Source organism: Bufo gargarizans, chromosome 3, assembly GCF_014858855.1.
Source record: "Bufo gargarizans isolate SCDJY-AF-19 chromosome 3, ASM1485885v1, whole genome shotgun sequence".
Lineage (NCBI taxonomy): Eukaryota > Metazoa > Chordata > Amphibia > Anura > Bufonidae > Bufo > Bufo gargarizans.
This window is the reverse complement of record NC_058082.1, coordinates 246,099,822-246,119,149: the sequence shown is the minus strand read 5'-3', so window position 1 is coordinate 246,119,149 and position 19,328 is coordinate 246,099,822. Positions and strand designations below refer to the sequence as shown.

Genomic DNA, 19,328 nt, shown 5'->3' with positions numbered 1-19,328 from the left:
CATCTACCATCAGGCGTGCACAGCATGTGCAAATAGGAAACTGTACGAGAGGATGCCACTATTGCCTGGCCATGCCAGTAATGGGGAGGGGGGGGGGGGGGTAGTGGCCAGTGCTTCAGAGCGGAGGGGCAAAGGTGCTCATAGATACTGAAGCCTGCCCCTTGTTTCACTTAAGCCTTAATTTGCATAAAACAAAATGTTTTTTTTGAAGAGAGGTATATTTTGAATCAGCAGGATCAAACTTACAAGCCAAGATGTCTGGTTCCAGACGCTTGACCCTGCTGACAGATGCTCTCTAAAAGTCCCCTCCTAGGGGAGGGTGTGGTATAAATTCTTCACTACACAATTATATCGGGATATCATTAAAGTCCCCTCCATTCTGTAACACCCTCTAAGAGCCAGAGCTGAGATCTGCTCTCAAGCAACATCTATCTCTCCTGCTGACTTGAGGTGGACTCAAGTCATCCATGTATTACATTTGCACAGCCACCATGTCATCCTATATTAAAGGAGTTGTCTGTTGTGAAAAATTGTGTCATCACATGCAGCATTACAGAGATATTCTCCACTGCAAGCATTGCTTACACATACAATGCATTGGGAAAGTCTTCAGACCTTTTTTTTTTACTTTTTCACATTTTGTTATGTTCTGGCCTTATGCCGCAACATAACGTTTCCTCCCATCAATCTGCACTCAATACCGCATAATGAGAAAGTGAAAACAGTATGTCAGCAATTGTTAATTGCTAATTTATTGAAATTAAAAAACTAAACTATTGTATTGACATAAGTATTCAAACTCTTTGCTATCACAATTTAGCTCTGTGGGGCTCCTAATTCTCTTGATCATCTTTGAGATGTTTCTACACCTTGGATGGAGTCCATTTGTGGAATATTCAGTTGATTGGACATGATTTGGAAAGACATACCACTGTCTATATAGGATCTCACAGCTGACTACATATCGGTGTAAAACCCAAGCCATGCAGAGGGAAGAACTATCTGTAGAGCTCAGAGACAGGATTGTGTGGAGGCACAGATCTGGAGGAGGTGACAAAAAAATGTCTGCTACACTAAAAGTTTCCAACAGCACTGTGGGCTCCATAATACAGTGGCCTCCGTTATACAATGTATGGCGCTGTGCTTGGTAAGCACAGGGAAGGCCGTGGCACTCACATGAGTGCCAGGGCCTTCTCAAACAGCTGATTGGCGGGGGTCCCGTGTGTGTCGGATCCCCGCCGATCAGATGCTTATCCTGAGGATAGATGATCAGTTTTAAAATCCCAGAAAACTCTTTTAAATGGAAGATGTTGGCCGCCCCAGACAAACTAAGTAATCGGGGAGAATGGCTTTTTTAACAGATGTGACCAAGAACCCAAAGGTAACTCTGGCTGAGCTCCATAGACCCTGTGTGCAAATGGCAGAAACTTCCAGAAGGTCAGCCTTCACTGCAGCATTGAATCAATCTGGGCTTTATGGCACAGTAGCCAGAAAGAAGCCACTCCTCAGTAAAAGACACATGAAAGCCTACTTGACGTTTACAAAAAAAGCACCTACAGGACTCTCAGACTGTGAGAAACAAGATTCTCTGGTCTGATGAAACCAAAATGGAACTTTTTGGCTTCAATTCTAAACATCATTTATTGAGAAAAACAGACACTGCTCATCACCTGCCCAATTCCATTTCTATAGTAAAACATGGTGATGGTGGCATCACCATGCCGAGGCTGGGGGTCAGCAGGTGGGACAGAGGGATGTTCTCAATGAAAACCTGATCTAGAATGCTCTGGACTTTCCAATAAGACAATGACCCTAAGCACACAGCCAAGACAACACAGGAGTGGCATAGGGACAACCCTGTGAATGTTCTTGAGTGGCTAAGCCAGAGTCCTGACTTGAATTTGTACTATGGATCCTTGGGAGTGCTGTATGTTTCTCCATAGGGCACCATATTGGGGATATTTTTCAATAGCAGATTTTTACGGAATCTGGCAGAATAGTCACTGTATGCTCCTGTATGAAATTGGAGATATTCTGAGGTACAGTAAGCCCAATGGGGGTCCTAATATGGTTCTGTACCTCAGATCATGTGCATGGGTCCTTAATTAATGTGTAGTTGATCTCCATCACCTTGTTTATATGATCTTTATCTTTTATGTAGGAAAAAAACTATATATATATATATATATATATATATATATATATATGACATACTGTATATTGTGCAGGTTATATAGTTTGTTTTATAGGTTAGTATCATTATGAAATATATGCAGCAACTTGGATTATCACAGCACAGGGTGTTAACAGGACTTTGTGTAAAGTCAGATAAGAATTGTAGAAGTTGCAGAACTGTATACATGGCCTTATGATATGATATATGTCTGATCTGGAGAAGACATTATGTCTGCTCTTTAAATCTTAGTAAAGCCTCTACTAAAACTGAGGAATGGTTTCAGAGGACACAACTGTATATCATTAAACTCCGCTTCTGGCTCTGGAGCGCTCCGGCAGACTTTTCTAATAATGTTCTTCAGGAATAAAGCAAAATCAGGTAAGTACTGCCAATATAAACTGCATGAATGACTCTACTTCACGGGTAACAATTACCACAAACATGCATAACGTGAAACCTGATGTCTTGTTACAGTTCAGTGATTGCACTTCTAACTTTTTACATCCGTATTTTTGGAATAAACTATTGTGGTTTGTTTGTTTAAAGGTAGCCTGTTACCATGAAATTCAATGATCAACCAGGCAAAATGCCTTGCATGGCTAGCTCAGCTGAATGGAATGATGCTTTCACTTAACGATCCGTTGGAGAAAACGTACTTGTAATCCATGTGCAAATGAGCCGTTAAGTGCACCAAGGGTGGGCCCAAGTCACTGTGTGCATCCTTGGTTCTGATTTTTATCAGCCCCTTCTCCTTCCTGATTGACAGGGCCAGGTTCCTGCATAGTGATCTTGTCTGACCCTCTCAATCAAGGAAGAAGGAGAGGGAGGAACTTGCAGAGGTAGCAGGAGGAGCAAGGGTGCACAGATTGGCTTGGGTCCGCCCTAAGTGCACTTAAATGCTCATTTGCATGTGGATTAAAAGTACTGAAGCAACAGATCACTAAGTGAAAGCTATCATTATATTCGGCTGAGCTAGCCCTACAACTGCCTGGTTCATTGGTGGATTTCATGGTGGCAGATTTCCTTTAACAATTTTAAAAACTGTTTTGTGTGCTTCAGCTAACATGACATGCAATAATATATTATCTGAAAAGAAAAGGCTCCTTTCACACCTGCGTTCAGGTGTCCGCTCGTGAGCTCCATTTGAAGGGGCTCACAAGCGGCCCTGAACGCAGCCGTCTGGCCCTAATGCATTCTCAGTGGAGGCGGATCCACTGAGAATGCATCCGCCTGCCAGCGCTCAGCCTCCGCTCCGCTCAGTGAGCGGACACCTGAACGCGTGGCCGTGCGGAGGCGAGCGGATCCGTCCAGAGTTATAATGGAAGTCAATGGGGACGGATCCGCTTGAAGATGACACCATATGGCTCAATCTTCAAGTGGATCCGTCCCCCATTGACTTTCAATGTAAAGTCTGAACGGATCCGCTCAGGCTACTTTCACACTTAGAACATTTTTCTAAGTTATAATGCAGACGGATCCGTTCTGAACGGAGCCTCCGTCTGCATTAATATGAGCGGATCCGTTCAGAACGGATCCGATTGAACGCAGGTGTGAAAGTAGCCTAACCAGCATACATGAATACATTGTACATACATTACAATCATCATGTTCAGTTGTTTGTATCGTGTACAGCAAACCAAACTACTATGTTCTGTACTTTGTAGAAAATAACTTTAATTAGTTAAAAAGGATTGTATAAGATTCGATTTATTTTTTCTTGAAATAGCACCGTGGACCCATCCCCCTACACTTTTATAACATGTTGTATCCTTTTTTTGCATCTGTACATTGAGTCCCTTTAATCCCCATAGTCGTGAACTCCAGCAGCCTGTTCTGACAGAGGGACAGACTGCCAAAGTTCACTGTATCCAGCATAACCAGATAGGGTCGGGCATGCAAGACTTTTTGTCTGGTCGAAAAACCGGCATTTATGCCGGAAATTGGCTGAACTGCTGCCTGCTTCTGGTTGCCTAGCTGCTACTTGCTTTAAATTTCCAGTATTATAAAAGAACATAGTCCAGGAAAAAAAAATCATCTATTTAAGTCCTGGGGCAGCATTTAGGGGAAGGGATGTCATAGGTGAAACACAAGATCTGTTGGGGTTTTCTTTGATCACCCCATATTTGGTGATCGTTGCACTTTAATATTTCCTTTTATTCCCGATTTTATGATAAAGTGTAACACTGTGCATACAATAGATAATGGGCAATTCATTTACATCGAAAGAACAGTTTAGGTTTACACCTAGTACTATATTGGGTATCTTGAGGATATAATTGAAATAAACATGTTCAGCCTTTCACACTGGCGTTTTGGCTTTCAGTTTGTGAGATCCGTTCAGGGCTCTCACAAGCAGTCCAAAACGGATCATTTGCCCTAATGCTTTCTGAATGGAAAAGGATCCGCTCAGAATGCATCAGTTTGCCTCCGTTCAGTCTCCATTCCGCTCTGGAGGCGGACACCAAAACGCTGCCTGTAGCGCTTTGCTGTCCGCTTGACGAAACTGAGCGAAACAGATCCGTCCTGTCACACAATGTAAGTAAATGGTGGCGGATCCGTTTTCTCTGGCAAAATAGAAAACGGATTTGTCTTCCATTGACTTTCAGTGGAGTTCATGACAGATCCATCTTGGTTATGTTACAGATAATACAAACGGATCCGTTCATGACGGATGCATGCGGTTGTACTATTGTAATGGATCAGTTTTTGCAGATCCACGACGGATCCGCCCAAAACGCGAGTGTGAAAGTAGCAACTGCAACTGGTACTGAAAGCAAAGAAATAAAAATCCATCGATAACTTACTTGAGCAGGAGCCATCTGGCATCAGCATGTAGCCATTAAGACAATAGCACTTGTAGCTGCCGTGAGTGTTCATACACCGATGTTCACAAGGACGAGGCTTAAGACCGCATTCATTCAAGTCTGCAAAAGACATCTCATTCACAAATATGTGGACACATAGCTTTAGAGGAGATGCACTGCCAAGAAAAAGATTTTGAGTTGGAAAATGAATTAAGGTCACTTGTAGTTCATGTGGCTTACTAGAGTTTTCTGTAATCTTTACCTGCAATGGGTTTTATCCACTGCAAAAAATGGTTAGCCGGTCATCAGCCAGACACCAAGGAGACATTTCTGAGCGTAGATGGGATAAAAGAATGGAACTCTATATAGCTGGAGGGAAGGAGGCACAAGGGATCTACAGAATTAAATTCATGATCTCACCGCTATATTGTAAATTATATAGATATTTGGGAGCCATTTTAGATGTCTATTATTACCCATAAAAGCCCAAATGTATGAAAATACAGGCCCCATGGGTAATCCCCTACCATCTGTAGCTTGGAGCCTTTACATCTGCTGTACTACAAATCCCAGCTGTCTTTGACCTTTACGTTCCACCAGATGGGGGATTTTTTTAAGAACAGACAGCTGCATTTAGGACATTGCTCAATTAGGATAAAATGTCTCATACATGTACATGATGACATCTAGGAAGAAAATGACAAGTTCAGGACTGGATTCTTGACAAGCCCTGACAAAGTGCCAATATGTTTAAGACAGATGTCTACAGTATGTGCATACCATCCAGAAGATCTACTGTATGTGTGGTGGAATGTCCTTGCCTCTCAGTTTAAGGCCTAGATTATTGTTGCTTTGATGGTTTCTTTGTGAATTATGTTTTTACGTTTGATGATTGAGAAGCATACAAGCCTAAACTAGGAATAAGTGGTTGATTGTAGGTTAACTATTCTTACTGTAGGGGTGATTCTTCTGCAAGAATCAGATGAAGGCTTTTAGCTTATAAGATTGTATAGGCTAGGCTCTGTCTACAATTATCTTGCTACTGTAGTGTTTGAATGTGTTTTAGTTAATCAGTAGTGGTTTTGTACCAGACTGTACAAAACCATAAAGGATGAGAACACCATATTAAGAATATAAACATAATATATAACGTACATATAAGAGATAATAGTTCTATCATATATATATAAGAGATGAGCGAACAGATTCAGCAAAAATCTAATTCCTTATGAACTTCCCAAAAGATTCTAATTTCGCCAAATCCAACACTTTTCAGGACAACTGGGACTCTTGATTCAGACCGAATTTAAATGGACCAAATAGGATCTGACAAAAAATTCAACCAAATCAGACTAGAAATGAATTTTGGGAAGATTACTGATCTCTACTATACATATTGTGACAAACATGTTAGGACGCAGTGAAGAAAAAAAACAAAAACGGATCCTTTAATGACAAAAGCCGTGTTCCACTTAACATTATTTCTTCAATTTTTATGGGAGCCAGATCCTCTGGAACCCTGACATACCCTGATCTATTGACTTATAATGGGTCCTTCAGGGTTCATTCTGGTTTCCAGAGACTACGTTATTCTTGCTGTTAAAATGCAATGAAAAATATACGTGTGATGCGTAAATTCATAGCGTATAAATTGGTTGGACCCTTAAAAATATAGTACAGAAAGGTATGCTTTTAATCCTTATATTTTACCTTATGCTTAAATAACAAGTAAAAATAAAACAAGCCGGTGGGTTGTGCTATTTGCTCCTACTACAAAGCTTTTTATCCTGTGTTCTAACTGTAATATCTTATATAGAAACCTAATTCACTGATAAAATATAAGGCCGCTTTCACGCAGTGTTGATCAGTGATTTTCATCAGTTACTGGGAGTCAAAACCAGGAAAGGTGGCTACACAGAGATATACTGGAAAGAATTCTTCCTGTTCTGTGTTTTTGACCTGCACCTGGGTTCAGCTCACAATCACTGATGGAAATCACTGATCAACACTGTGTGCGTGAAAGCGGCCTTATATTTTATAAAGTACTGACTGTGTGAAAGTACCAATGAACAACGGATTGTTGGAAAGAAAGCGCTCCTTCTCCACAGTCGGCTGCTTGTTCAGTGGGGGTGAAGCAATGTATTTACATGCAGCGATCACTTCCACAGTATGAGGACGAGGGATTGCTGTTGCAATCGTTCACCCTTATACAGCTGAAACAGTGATCTGCTGCTCAGAAACTATAATTTAGGTGCCTGCATGAATGACAGGATCACCCAATGAACACGTGCGTTGCTCGTTCATCGGGTGATCAGCAGCACTATTACACCGGAAGATTGTCGAGAAAGAATGTTCTGCCCGATTATTTGCACGTCTAAATCCACCATAAAGCCGAACTTGTTAAGATCTTATTATAATGTTATATAAATACACTTACTAGCACATTAAAGTATTACTCTAGCTTTAAAGATGATGTACTAATAAGTATCAGTAAAATGATAAAATAACTATTATGTAACATAATAGTAACCTTTTTAATCAACTTCTGCTAACATTCTAGTAGAATTGCTAGAGGAAAGAATAGAGGTCTTGAAACCTTCACAGATCTTGTAACCTGTAAGAACTCAGGATTTGTGCACACTGTGTTCAAGCAGGGTCGGACTTGCCCACCAGAGTACCAGAGAATCCAACGGTGGGTCCAAGCTCTGATACAATAACGTAGTCCTACTAAAACAGAGTCTCTAAGGTCTGGCTAAAGACAGTTTAATTTGTAGATGACCTTTGAATAAGATCAGGGGTGGATATACCACATCCTTTTCTTGCACAGGGGCCTTTCGCAGTCTCAGGATCATGTCCTCTGGTGGGCCCAAGAAACTTTAGTCCACTGCTGCGTTCAAGCCTTTGTTTGGTGCATACTAGGATAAGCTCCCGGCATACACTTCAAACATATCCACAGGGCTCCATTTAACCAATAGAGGCCAAACAAGTATCCTTTTGGCCTCTGTTGCGGTGGTATGCATTGGTATACCCTTTTTTTGCAGCTGTATTGGAAAGCAAAGAAGGCAGAGGGTTACCACAAAAAGTATACTAGGTGGTATGTTTTTCTACAATGGATGACCTATACCACTGAATGCCTATACAGTGACATACGCGTATACTGCAGAGCCTAAAATTATATTTATTGCGATCTTTCTTAAAGGGGTTCTGCAGTTTGTTTAAACTGATGATCTATCCTCTAGATAGATCACCAGCATCTGACCGGCGTGCGTCCACTTAGCCCCGCCCAGGCCAGTTGATACTAGTCGTGACATCACTGGGCCAGCGGTAAACAGTGAGAAGGCCGCAGTGCTCCTGGAGTGCCGCTGCCTTCTCAAACAGCTGATCGGCGGGGGTCCCGGGTGTCGGACCCCCGCCGGTCAGATGCTGTTGATCTATCCAGAGGATAGAGAGAGTTTAAACAAACTGCAGAACCCCTTTAAATTAGTTGTTAAGGGCATAGATTTAAGGGAATAGATAATATTATGTATTAGCTTCCTTAGGCCTCTTGCACACCAATTATTTTTTTTTTTTTTCCGTTCTGTTTTTTTGCGTTCTGTATACGGTCCAAACCATTCATTTCAATTGGTCTCCAAAAAAACCTGAATGTACTCCGTATGCATTCCGTTTCTGTATTTCTGTTCAAAGATAGAACATGTCCTATTATTGCCCACAAATCACGTTCCGTGGCTCCATTCAAGTAAAAAAAAAAACTGAATGGATACGGAATGCATCTGTACGTCTTTTTTGCAGAACCTATCTATTTTATGCCCAGCCCAATTTTTCTATGTAATTACTATATACACTATATATGCCATGCTTCCGTTTCCATTTGCGAAACCGAAAAACGGAAACCGAACAGAAAAACGGAACGGAAGTGGAACGGAAACAGAAACACTACTGAAACAAAAAAAACAGAAAAATTTGATCCGTTTAAAATGGACCACAAAACACTAAAAAGACATACAGTCGTGTGCAAGAGAGCTTAAGCTGCAGGTGTAGCTAAAAATACTGCGCTGATGCCAAGGGACTAATGCTCCAGCCTGTAGACTCATTTAAAGGCAGGAAACCCCTTAGACCCATTCTCCACTATATACAATTTCCTGGAAATGGCTCAGAGGGACAGGAAAGTGCTTTTAAAAGTAGAAAAATGTAAAGTGAAGACATTTACATTCTGATCAATAAATATATGAAAAGTGAATGAAAATAACATTTATTGGAAACTGGTTTGGATAAAAGATTCTTCTGACAATATAGTGTTGCAGGACTTACTGCTCAGTAATTCTAGTAATAGAGATCGGTATAACATTTAAAATTGCATCCGATAACTTATCTTCGGATGACAAATGAAAACTATAGTATTACAGTCATTCATTCAGACATGTAGGATCTTCTTAAAAGGGGTTGCACATCCCCTTCTTCACCCAGACAGACCCTCAAGGATGAGCATTTCATGATCTGATGCTCTCCCTTGCCCTGCACTGCATCGCGCAGTACAAGGGCTGTTTTGTTTATATTTTTACAGGCTAGGGCAGCACTAAAGCCTGCCCATTAGTGCCGATGACATCACCAGCAACACTGCTAGGTGGAAGCCTCCGCATTACATTCCCAAACAGAGCCCCAGTACGTCACCAGATCTGCTGAAAAAGCGCTTTCCCCATGCGAGAGAGAGAGAGAGAGAGAGCTCCACTCAAAGGGGCTGCCTGGGTGAAGAAGGGGTAACGTCCAGGTTTAGCTCGGAATCCGGACTACCCTAATGTGGCGAAACCAACCTTGCCACTGGGTTTTGGAGGGGCCTGGCTACCAGCCTCTTGCCCCAGGATTATGGGCCCTCTCATCAGCCAGGCCTCCTTTGTTCACAAAGGACTTGTACTAACTTGAACCCCTGGTCTTATTCGTGCCATTTTGGGATGTTAAATGTCTATGTGTATTGTAAAGGGTGGGACATTGTATACGTTGAATAGTGAGGTCTGTTCCATTGTCTCTCTGTGTGTATTGGCGATGTCCCTTTGTCCTGAGAGATAATTGAATTATGTCCCGGTTGTCTCCAGGACAGAAGACATTGTGTATTCGCCTGCCTGTGATGATTACATCAACCCAGTGTGAGGTAATTGTATCACAGGCAGAGGGTAGGATTTTGTTTGGGAGTGTCTGAGTGTATTGTACGTGGTTATTGGCTGTTTTTACAAAACCCTGTGGGTGGTAACCTTGTTGGAAGATGTGCATAAATCAATGCTTGTGTGTTCAAATAAAGAGTTCCTGTTTTACCCTTTACCAAGTTGAGGCTGGTTTTTGGGTAACTGATCGACACTGGGGGATTGCTATACGCTGAAGATTTGCTATACTCCCCTGGCATAACTACTAGCTCTTGTAAGAGCTGTTCCTGCTCTCTGGATGTAGGAGAGGTTCACCCACTGGAGCCTGGAGCCGTTTTTAGCGCCCATCCTCTCCAAACATCAGGAAGTCTAATAGGTCTCTTACAGCGCAGAACACTTGAAGTGGTACTATACATTTGTTTGTTAATATCTATTATGACAACTTTGTCCTATTCTTTTGCTTTGTAATTACACTTCCAGTTATGTACCAGGTTACTTGTCCTCTCCCCAAAAACTTTTAATAATGTCTATCTCTGTTGAACTGACAATCCTAGATCTTTTGTCATCAGAATGTCTATAGCATGTGGTTTCTTTTTAAAGCACCAAGAAAGAACGCTACATAATATATGTACTCATATACCAGGAATGCCTCAATTTCCCTGCAATTTAGAGTAGGTTATGGGAGGTTACACTTTGTAAATGATCTTCTTTGCCTTCACACACAGCTGTTGTTGTGTAATACCTAGGGACATGTCAGTAGATACATATGCTGTATTGATTAATGAGACCACAGATCTCGTGTATGCTTGACTAGCTGAAACAGATTATATAAAACTTCACACAAACTAATGGCTAGGAAAATGTAACTATGAAACTTATGTCAAAGTAAGCAAGGATGATTTGTTTGTTAAAATGGTTGTTATAGTATTGATTGTTAAAGGGGTTGATCAATATTTTTTTAATTGCGAGACCTGTGAAGTATACTTATCTGCCCTCCACAACTCTGTTCGGGCTCTGTGGCTCCTCAGCTGTCTTGACTGGGCTTCAGGTCCCTGCATGTAAACTTCCTGCATGGGCAGTGTCATGTGTGCTGCTGCACCCAATGATTGGCATCAGTGGTGACCTTTTTCCAATTGGCACTTTATGGAGAGATGTCACTGCTGAGGCCAGTCATTAGTTGCTGCAGCACACATGAGGTTTACCGGAGAGGACCTTCTGTCCAGTGAAGAATTAACAGCTAGAGGTGACTCTTGTGCTACATGCATGCTATAGGCAGTTACTGGTGGTTTATAAAGTATGTTTCATTAGAATTAAATCAGAGAATAATATCTTATTGTCATTCTTACAACTGATAAAGGGGTTCAGGCACTATTGCACCCCACTGTCATTTTCACTTTAGTCCTTTCATAAAATACCTGTACTGGTGCATCTCAATAAATTAGCAGCGAAGTTAAGTTAATTTATTTCAGTAATTCAATTAAAAAAGTGCAACTCATATGTTATATAGATTCATTACCCATAGAGCAGTGTTTCCCAACCAGTGTGCCTCCAGCTGTTGCAAAACTACAACTCCCAGCATTCCTGGACAGCCTTTGGCTGTGCGGGCATGCTGGGAGTTGTAGTTTTGCAACAGCTGGAGGCACACTGGTTGGGAAACACTGCCATAGAGTGATCTATTTCAAGCGTTAATTTCTTTTAATGTTCAATATTATATAAGACCATTTAAATAAAATATTTTTAATAGACAAATGTTGGCCTACTGAAAAGTATGTACAGTATACGCACTAAATACTTGGTTGGGGCTCCTTTTGCATGAATTATTACATCAATGTGGCGTGGCATGGCATGGAGGCGATCAGGCTGTGGCACTGCTCAGGTGTTATGGAAGCCCAGGTTGCTTTGATAGTGTCCTTCAGCTGATCAGTATTGTTGTGTCTGGTGTCTCTCATCTTCCTCTTGACATTACCCCACAGACTCTCTATGGGGTTTAGGTCAAGTATTGGTATTCATGGCAGTGTGGGCAGGTGCCAAGTGCCAAGGTGCCAAGTCCTGTTGGAGAATGAAATCAGCATCTACATAAATCTTGTCAGCAGAGGGAAGCATGAAGGGCTCTAAAATTTCCTGGTAGATGGCTGCTCCAACTTTAGATTTGATATAACACAGTAGACCAACACCAGCAGATGACATGGCTCCCCAAACCATCACTGACTGTGGAAGCTTCACACTGGACCTCATGGAACTTGGATTATGTGCCTCTCTACTCTTCCTCCAGACTCTGGCACCTTGATTTCTAAATGAAATGCAAAATGTACTTTCATCTGAAAACAGGACTGTAGACCACTGAGCGACAGTCCAATCCTTTTTCTCCTTAGCCCAGGTAAGAGGCTTCTGACGTATCACGTTGTGAATGGCTTGACACAAGAAATGCGACAGTTGTAGCCCATGTCCTGGATACATCTATGTGTGTGGTGGCTTTTGAAGCACTGAATCGAGCTGCAGTCCACTCCTTGTGAATCTCCCCCAAATTCTTGAATGGCATTTTCCAAGGCTGCGGTTATCCCTGTTGCTTGTGCAACTTTTTCTTTACACCCAACTTACCATTAACATGCTTAAATACAGCACTTGTGGGGGGTGTCAATTACTGTCTTCTGGACATCTGTCAAATCAGCAGTTTTTCCCATGATTGTGTAGCCCACTGAAGCAGACTGAGGGACCTCTTGAAGGCTTAGGAAACCTCTGCAGGTGTTTTGTGTTGATTAGCTGAATAGAATGTGACACTGAGTCTACAATATTTAACTTTTTCCCAATATTCTAGATTTCTGAGATACTGACTTTTGAGTTTTCATTAGCTCTAAACCATAATCATCAGCATTAAAAGAAATAATAGCTTGAAATAGATCACTCTCTATGTAATGAATCATTAATCTATATATAAAGAAGGACGTATATATGTATGTGTGTATGTGTGTATGTTCCGCAATCACTCAAAAACGCAACCATCGATTTTAACAAAACTTGGTATACACATCCCTTGCTACCTAGAAAGAAATCTTGTGTTGGTCTCAGCTCTCTAGGATGTACCGTTCCCAAGATATTACCAAAATAATGACCTGCATTAGCCAATACAAGCCTGCAAGTCTTTCTCTTCAAATCCCAACTGCCACACACTGTCGTGTCGCAGTGCAACACCATAGCCTATCATTATAAAAATTGTTGCTCAACAAAATGTTGTGTGACACATGTTGTCATGTAGCCCTAGCCTTAAAGGGGCAGGGCGCTGTGGAGGACACTATTAAGGGTGCAGGGGCCACTATTAAAGGGGTAGGGCGCTGTGGAGGACACTGTTACAGGGCTTCTGTCACCCCCCAAAACTTATTTTTAATTTTTAGGCATATTAAAATCCTTATTGGATGACTATTCCATATATAGGGTTCTTACCTTGTTCTGTGGCTTGGTTTCACTAAAAATCGATCTTTTAAAATATGCAAACGACTTCACTACCAGTCGGAGGGCCAGACAGGGCCAGTCGGAGGAGGAGAGCGCTCGCTGGCCCTGTCAATCAGCAGGAGGAGGGGAGTTTTTTTAAAAGGAGGATGCGGCGGCTACCAGCAAGTAGACGCCCTACTTGCTAGTAGTGAAGTCATTTGCATATTTTAAAAGATCGATTTTTAGTGAAACCAAGCCACAGAACAAGGTAAGAGCCCTATATAGGGAATAGTCATACAATAAGGATTTTAATATGCCCAAAAATGAAAAATGAGTTTTGGGGGTGACAGAAGCCCTTTAAGTTGGCAGGTGCCACAATTAAAGGGGCAGTTGCTGTGGAGGTCACTGCTAAGGGGGCAGAGGCCACTATTAAAGGGGGTAGTTGCTGTGGAGGTCGCTGTTAAAGGGGCAGGCACAGTGGAGGTCACTGTTAAAGGGGCGGGCACAGTAGAGGTCACTGTTAAAGGGGCGAGCATCGTGGAGATCACTGTTAAAGGGGCGGGCACCATGGAGATCATTGTTAAAGGGGTGGGCACCATGGAGATCATTGTTAAAGGGGTGGGCACTGTGGAGGTCACTGTTAAAGGGGCAGGGCACTGTGGAGGTCACTGTTAAAGGGGCAGGGCACTGTGGAGGTCACTGTTAAAGGGGCAGGGCACTGTGGAGGTCACTGTTAAAGGGGCAGGGCACTGTGGAGGTCACTGTTAAAGGGGCGGACACTGTGGCGTTCACTGTTAAAGGGGCGGGCACAGTGGAGGTCACTGTTAAAGGGGCGGGCACAGTGGAGGTCATTGTTGAAGGGCCAAGCATCGTGGAGATCACTGTTAAAGGGGCGGGCCCGAGGCAGGGGCCACTATTAAAGGGGCAATTGCTGTGGAGGTCACTGTTTAGGCAGCAATGTACTGTGGAGGTCACTGTTAAGGGGGCGGGCCCCTGAGGAGGTCAATGTCAAGGGAGTGGGGTGCTGTGAAACTCACTGTTAAAGGGGCGGGCAGCTGTTAAGGGGGTGGGCTGCTTTGGAGGTCCCATTTTAAAGTGGGGCGTCAGTGTTAAGGGGTGAGGGCTGTGGAGTTAACTGTTAAGGGGGCGAGGTGCTGTAGAGGTCACTGTTATGGGGGATACTGTCGATAACAAGAAATTAAATATACCCGTGCGAATCCAGGTCCTTCTGCTAGTGTAATATACAAGTTTCACTGAAATAAATTAACTTTGCGATGATATTCTAATGTATTCAGATGCACTAGTATATTGCTGTAACACATCTGCAGTAATAGTCCCTGTTTAATAATTTCCTGAATATTTGAATTAAATAAAAAGTGCAATTTATGTTTTGTCGTTATTACCTCAGACCTTAGCAATCTTAATGAATAATCATCATCTGTGAGAAGAAAGACACAAAGGAAACAAGGATGTCTCCCTTATGTTACAAATGTATGGGTTTGGAGCCGACCCAAAAACAAATGAAATCTTGACATTTATTTCTTTTGGCAGCACTGTCAACAAACACAGATAGCAATCATGCTTAATCCGGAAATATACTTCTCAAAAATGAAGCCTTCCAGAGACATATGATATGCAGTTCTACAGTTTTCACAGACAGCACGGTGAAGTAGAAGGCCAACCTGAGAGAATAAGCTCTTCATTTGCATGGGTGAAGGAGGTGGACACTCAGTAGAGAATATTATATGATATATTACAATGGAACCAGGTGTCTGGACAGCCACATGAGGTCATCTCACTAGTGTGTGTCCCATGTCATATGTAGATATCCTGTACCCACCTCCACTTAGAACTATAGAAAACCTCTTTGGCTACCTCCAATAACTACTGCAAAGTACAGATACCTTCTGTGTGCATTCCTCGTTTTTCTCAGTACCATCACTAGGGACTATTCTCATCTGCAATATGGACAAGAATAAGGCATGTTCTAAAGTTTGTGGAACAGCCACATGGATATGCAAAAATACAGATGTGCATGAAGCCTTTAGCTGAATTTCATTATCTTAGACACTGTATACAGTCATTGACAAAAAAATAATGCACCAAAAAGGAGTTGTTAAAATTGAATGAAATTTTTTGCGTGATATCTGTACGTGAGTAAGGATACGTTTATTGTGGAAGACTGTAGAACTGTAAGCTCTACACCTTGCTGGGCCGTCTCTAGCCTGGATGCAAGATGCAATATGGTTTGGCATGGAGGCATACAGGTTCCGTATAATATCCAGCGGCACATTTGCCCACAGATGTTTCCTGCACACTCCTAGTTTGCCAAAACTGACAACCCACTTGGTTCCATAAATGCTGGATTGGTGATAAATCTGGCGATCTGGCAGGAAAAGGAAGCATTGCAATCTGGCAGAGACATTCCTGGGAAACCCTTGTAATGTGTAGCCAGGCATTATATTGCTAAAAAAAATGCCAGTTGGAAGCCGTGCCATGAGAGACAACACATGTGGTGGCAGGATACCCTGCACATGTCGCTGAGCTGTTAGTGTCCCTTGTATCACTACTAGGGGTGACCGACTGTCGTATGTGATGGCTCCCCAGATCAGCACGCCAGCAGTTGGGGCAAAGTGTCACTCCACAGCAAAGGGAGGATTGAAGCACTCCCCATGAGGCCTCTATTCTTGAACTTGACCATGGTAGGATATGAATCAGAACCAGGATTGGTTGCTAAAGATGGTATAGGCACCATGACACTAAATTCCTTCTGCTAACCACCTGGAAATGGTCCTGGCAGAGACAAGAGTGTGTAATGAAAAAGCTACCTGTGTCTGCATGGTGGACAAAGAAACTGTGGGAGCTGCTTATACGCGTTGGTTGATTAAACAAACCCCTCTATTGGTGATCTGTCTAGGCTGTCTGGAGCCTGTGCGCGTGTCCTCATTTAACCACTGCTCCCAACACCTCCTGACAGCTAGATAAGAACAGCCTAGATGGCAGGCAATTCACCTAAATGACCATGCTGCTTCTCTCAGTGTAATGATGCACCCTCTCAAAGTCTGTCATGTGGACAAAATGTTTTCAAGTGCGTTGTAGAGGCATGTCTAGCAGTTAGTGATCTCTCACCAAGAGGTACACTGCCCAAAAGTAGCCTCTGAGAGCCTTTTAATAGGACAGCAGGGAAGCACTTTTATGCCCTCTTGTAGCAACACTAGTGTGTAATCAGACACTCCTGTAATCATTTACATATCCTCCCAAGACATAACTGCATGCCAAGTTGTGCAGCAATCTGGGTGCATTCTTTTTTTTTTGTCAATGAGTATAAAAATGAAGAAGCCCAGAGTGGACTGTGCAGTATAAATGTTTGGCCATCCAATGGTTTTGCATTTTGAGCTTGACTTATTCTTCCAGGCAAATTTGGACAAAATCAATATTTTGTAACCACTTTAATGCATGCTGGATAATCAGAATTTCCGATGACTTGGTACTGAAATAGTGGAATTTACTGGATGTGATTTTTTTCTCTCCTTATAATAGTGCAGCCTTTTCTATGATCTAGGCTGGAAGTACATGCATACTTTAGCTGTGAAAATCTGTGATCATCCAAAGATTGCTATGTAGCAGTACAGAACTGAACAGTGTCACAGCCCAACACCAGAATCACCAGAATCATGATGATTGTGGGGTCGCAGCCACGGCCTTACATACCTTGACTGCAGCTAGTGCCGGTGAATCCAGGGAAACATTTACATTTGTTCAGTCCCATACATTCGCCATGCTTACAGCCCTGTTCACATGTAGCTGGAGAATAACAAGATACATTATTAATTATTCAACTCAATCCATGCAGTCTAACATAAAATAAATGACTAGCCTTTGAAGCACTATTATATAATTTGGGATTACAGTTGCAAGAAAAAGTATGTGAACTCTTTGGAGTAATATGGATTTCTGCACAAATTGGTCATAAAATGTGTAAACTAATAACTAATAACACACACAGAATTAAATGTTACTATGTTTTTATTGAACACACCATGTAAACATTCACAGTGCAGGTGGAAAAAGTATGTGAACCCCTAGACTAATGACATCTCCAAGAGCTAATTGGAGTGAGGTGTCAGCCAACTGGAGTCCAATCAGTGAGATGAGATTAGAGGTGTTGGCTACAGCTGCCCTGCCCTATAAAAACACACACCAGTTCTGGGTTTGCTTTTCACAAGAAGCATTGCCTGATGTGAATGATGCCTCACACAAAAGAGCTCTCAGAAGACTTACGATTAAGAATTATTGACTTGCATAAAGCTGGAAAGGGTTATAAAAATATCCCCAAAAGCCTTGCTGCTCATCAGTCCACGGTAACACAAATTGTCTATAAATGGAGAAAGTTCAGCACTGCTGCTACTCTCCCTAGGAGTGGCCATCCTGTAAAGATGACTGCAAGAGTACAGCACAGACTGCTCAATGAGGTGAAGAAGAATCCTAGAGTATCAGCTAAAGACTTACAAAAGTCTCTGGCATATGCTAACATCCCTGTTAGCGAATCTACGATACGTAAAACACTAAACAAGAATAGATTTCATGGGAGGATACCACAGAGGAAGCCACTGCTCTCCAAAAAAAACATTGCTGCACGTTTACAGTTTGCACAAGAGCACCTGGATGTTCCACAGCAGTACTGGCAAAATATTCTGTGGACAGATGAAACCATAGTTGAGTTGTTTGGAAGAAACACACAACACTATGTGTGGAGAAAAAGAGGCACAGCACACCAACATCAAAACCTTATCCCAACTGTGAAGTATGGTGGTGGGGGCATCATGGTTTGGGGCTGCTTTGCTGCGTCAGGGCCTGGACGGATTGCTATCATCGAAGGAAAAATTAATTCCCAAGTTTATCAAGACATTTTGCAGGAGAACGTAAGGCCATCTGTCCACCAGCTGAAGCTGAACAGAAGATGGGTGTTGCAACAGGACAACGACTCAAAGCATAGAAGTGAATCAACAGCAGAATGGCTTAAACAGAAGAAAATACGCCTTCTGGAGTGGCCCAGTCAAAGTCCTGACCTCAACCCGATTGAGATGCTGTGGCATGACCTCAAGAAAGCGATTCACACCAGACATCCCAAGAATATTGCTGAACTGAAAACGTTCTGTAAAGAGGAATGGTCAAGAATTACTCCTGACCGTTGTACACGTCTGATCTGCAACTACAGGAAACGTTTGGTTGAAGTTATTGCTGCCAAAGGAGGTTCAACCAGGTATTAAATCCAAGGGTTCACATACTTTTTCCACCTGCACTGTGAATGTTTACATGGTGTGTTCAATAAAAACATGGTGACATTTAATTCTTTGTGTGTTATTAGTTTAAGCAGACTGTGATTGTCTATTGTTGTGACTTAGATGAAGATCAGATCACATTTAATGACCAATTTGTGCAGAAATCCGTATCATTCCAAAGGGTTCAATTGCAACTGTATATAGGGAAGAGTGATAATAACAGCAATAATAGTGCTAATAATACAACTTTTATTTTATATTGGATTTTTGTGTCTCTCTGTAAACAAATGGAATACCTCTGTACTCACGTGGAACCCAAGATCTTACCATGTTTAAAATGTAATTAAAATATACAGTAATATGTTGTCCTCAAAAGTACAAAAAGTCTTTAAAGGGGAAATAAACTTATGGCATGTAAATTCTTTGGGCAGTGTAGGGCAATCCCTCCTTCTGTGAGTAATCACACTACTGACAAGAAGTGCAATAAAAAGAGCCTCCTCATACTGAC

At 42.1% G+C, this 19,328-nt stretch overlaps 1 protein-coding gene across 1 annotated transcript in view; it reads right to left on the bottom strand.

The window, feature by feature from the left end:
- EGFL6 (EGF like domain multiple 6) overlaps positions 1-19,328 on the bottom strand; it is a 106,308-nt gene that overhangs the window by 71,607 nt on the left and 15,373 nt on the right. The window contains exons 3-4 of the mRNA XM_044285352.1: positions 17,250-17,342; positions 4,981-5,100 (exon numbers count right to left, since the gene is read on the bottom strand). Coding sequence (XP_044141287.1) covers positions 4,981-5,100; positions 17,250-17,342 — 213 coding nt within the window. The remainder of the gene's footprint in view (positions 1-4,980; positions 5,101-17,249; positions 17,343-19,328) is intronic.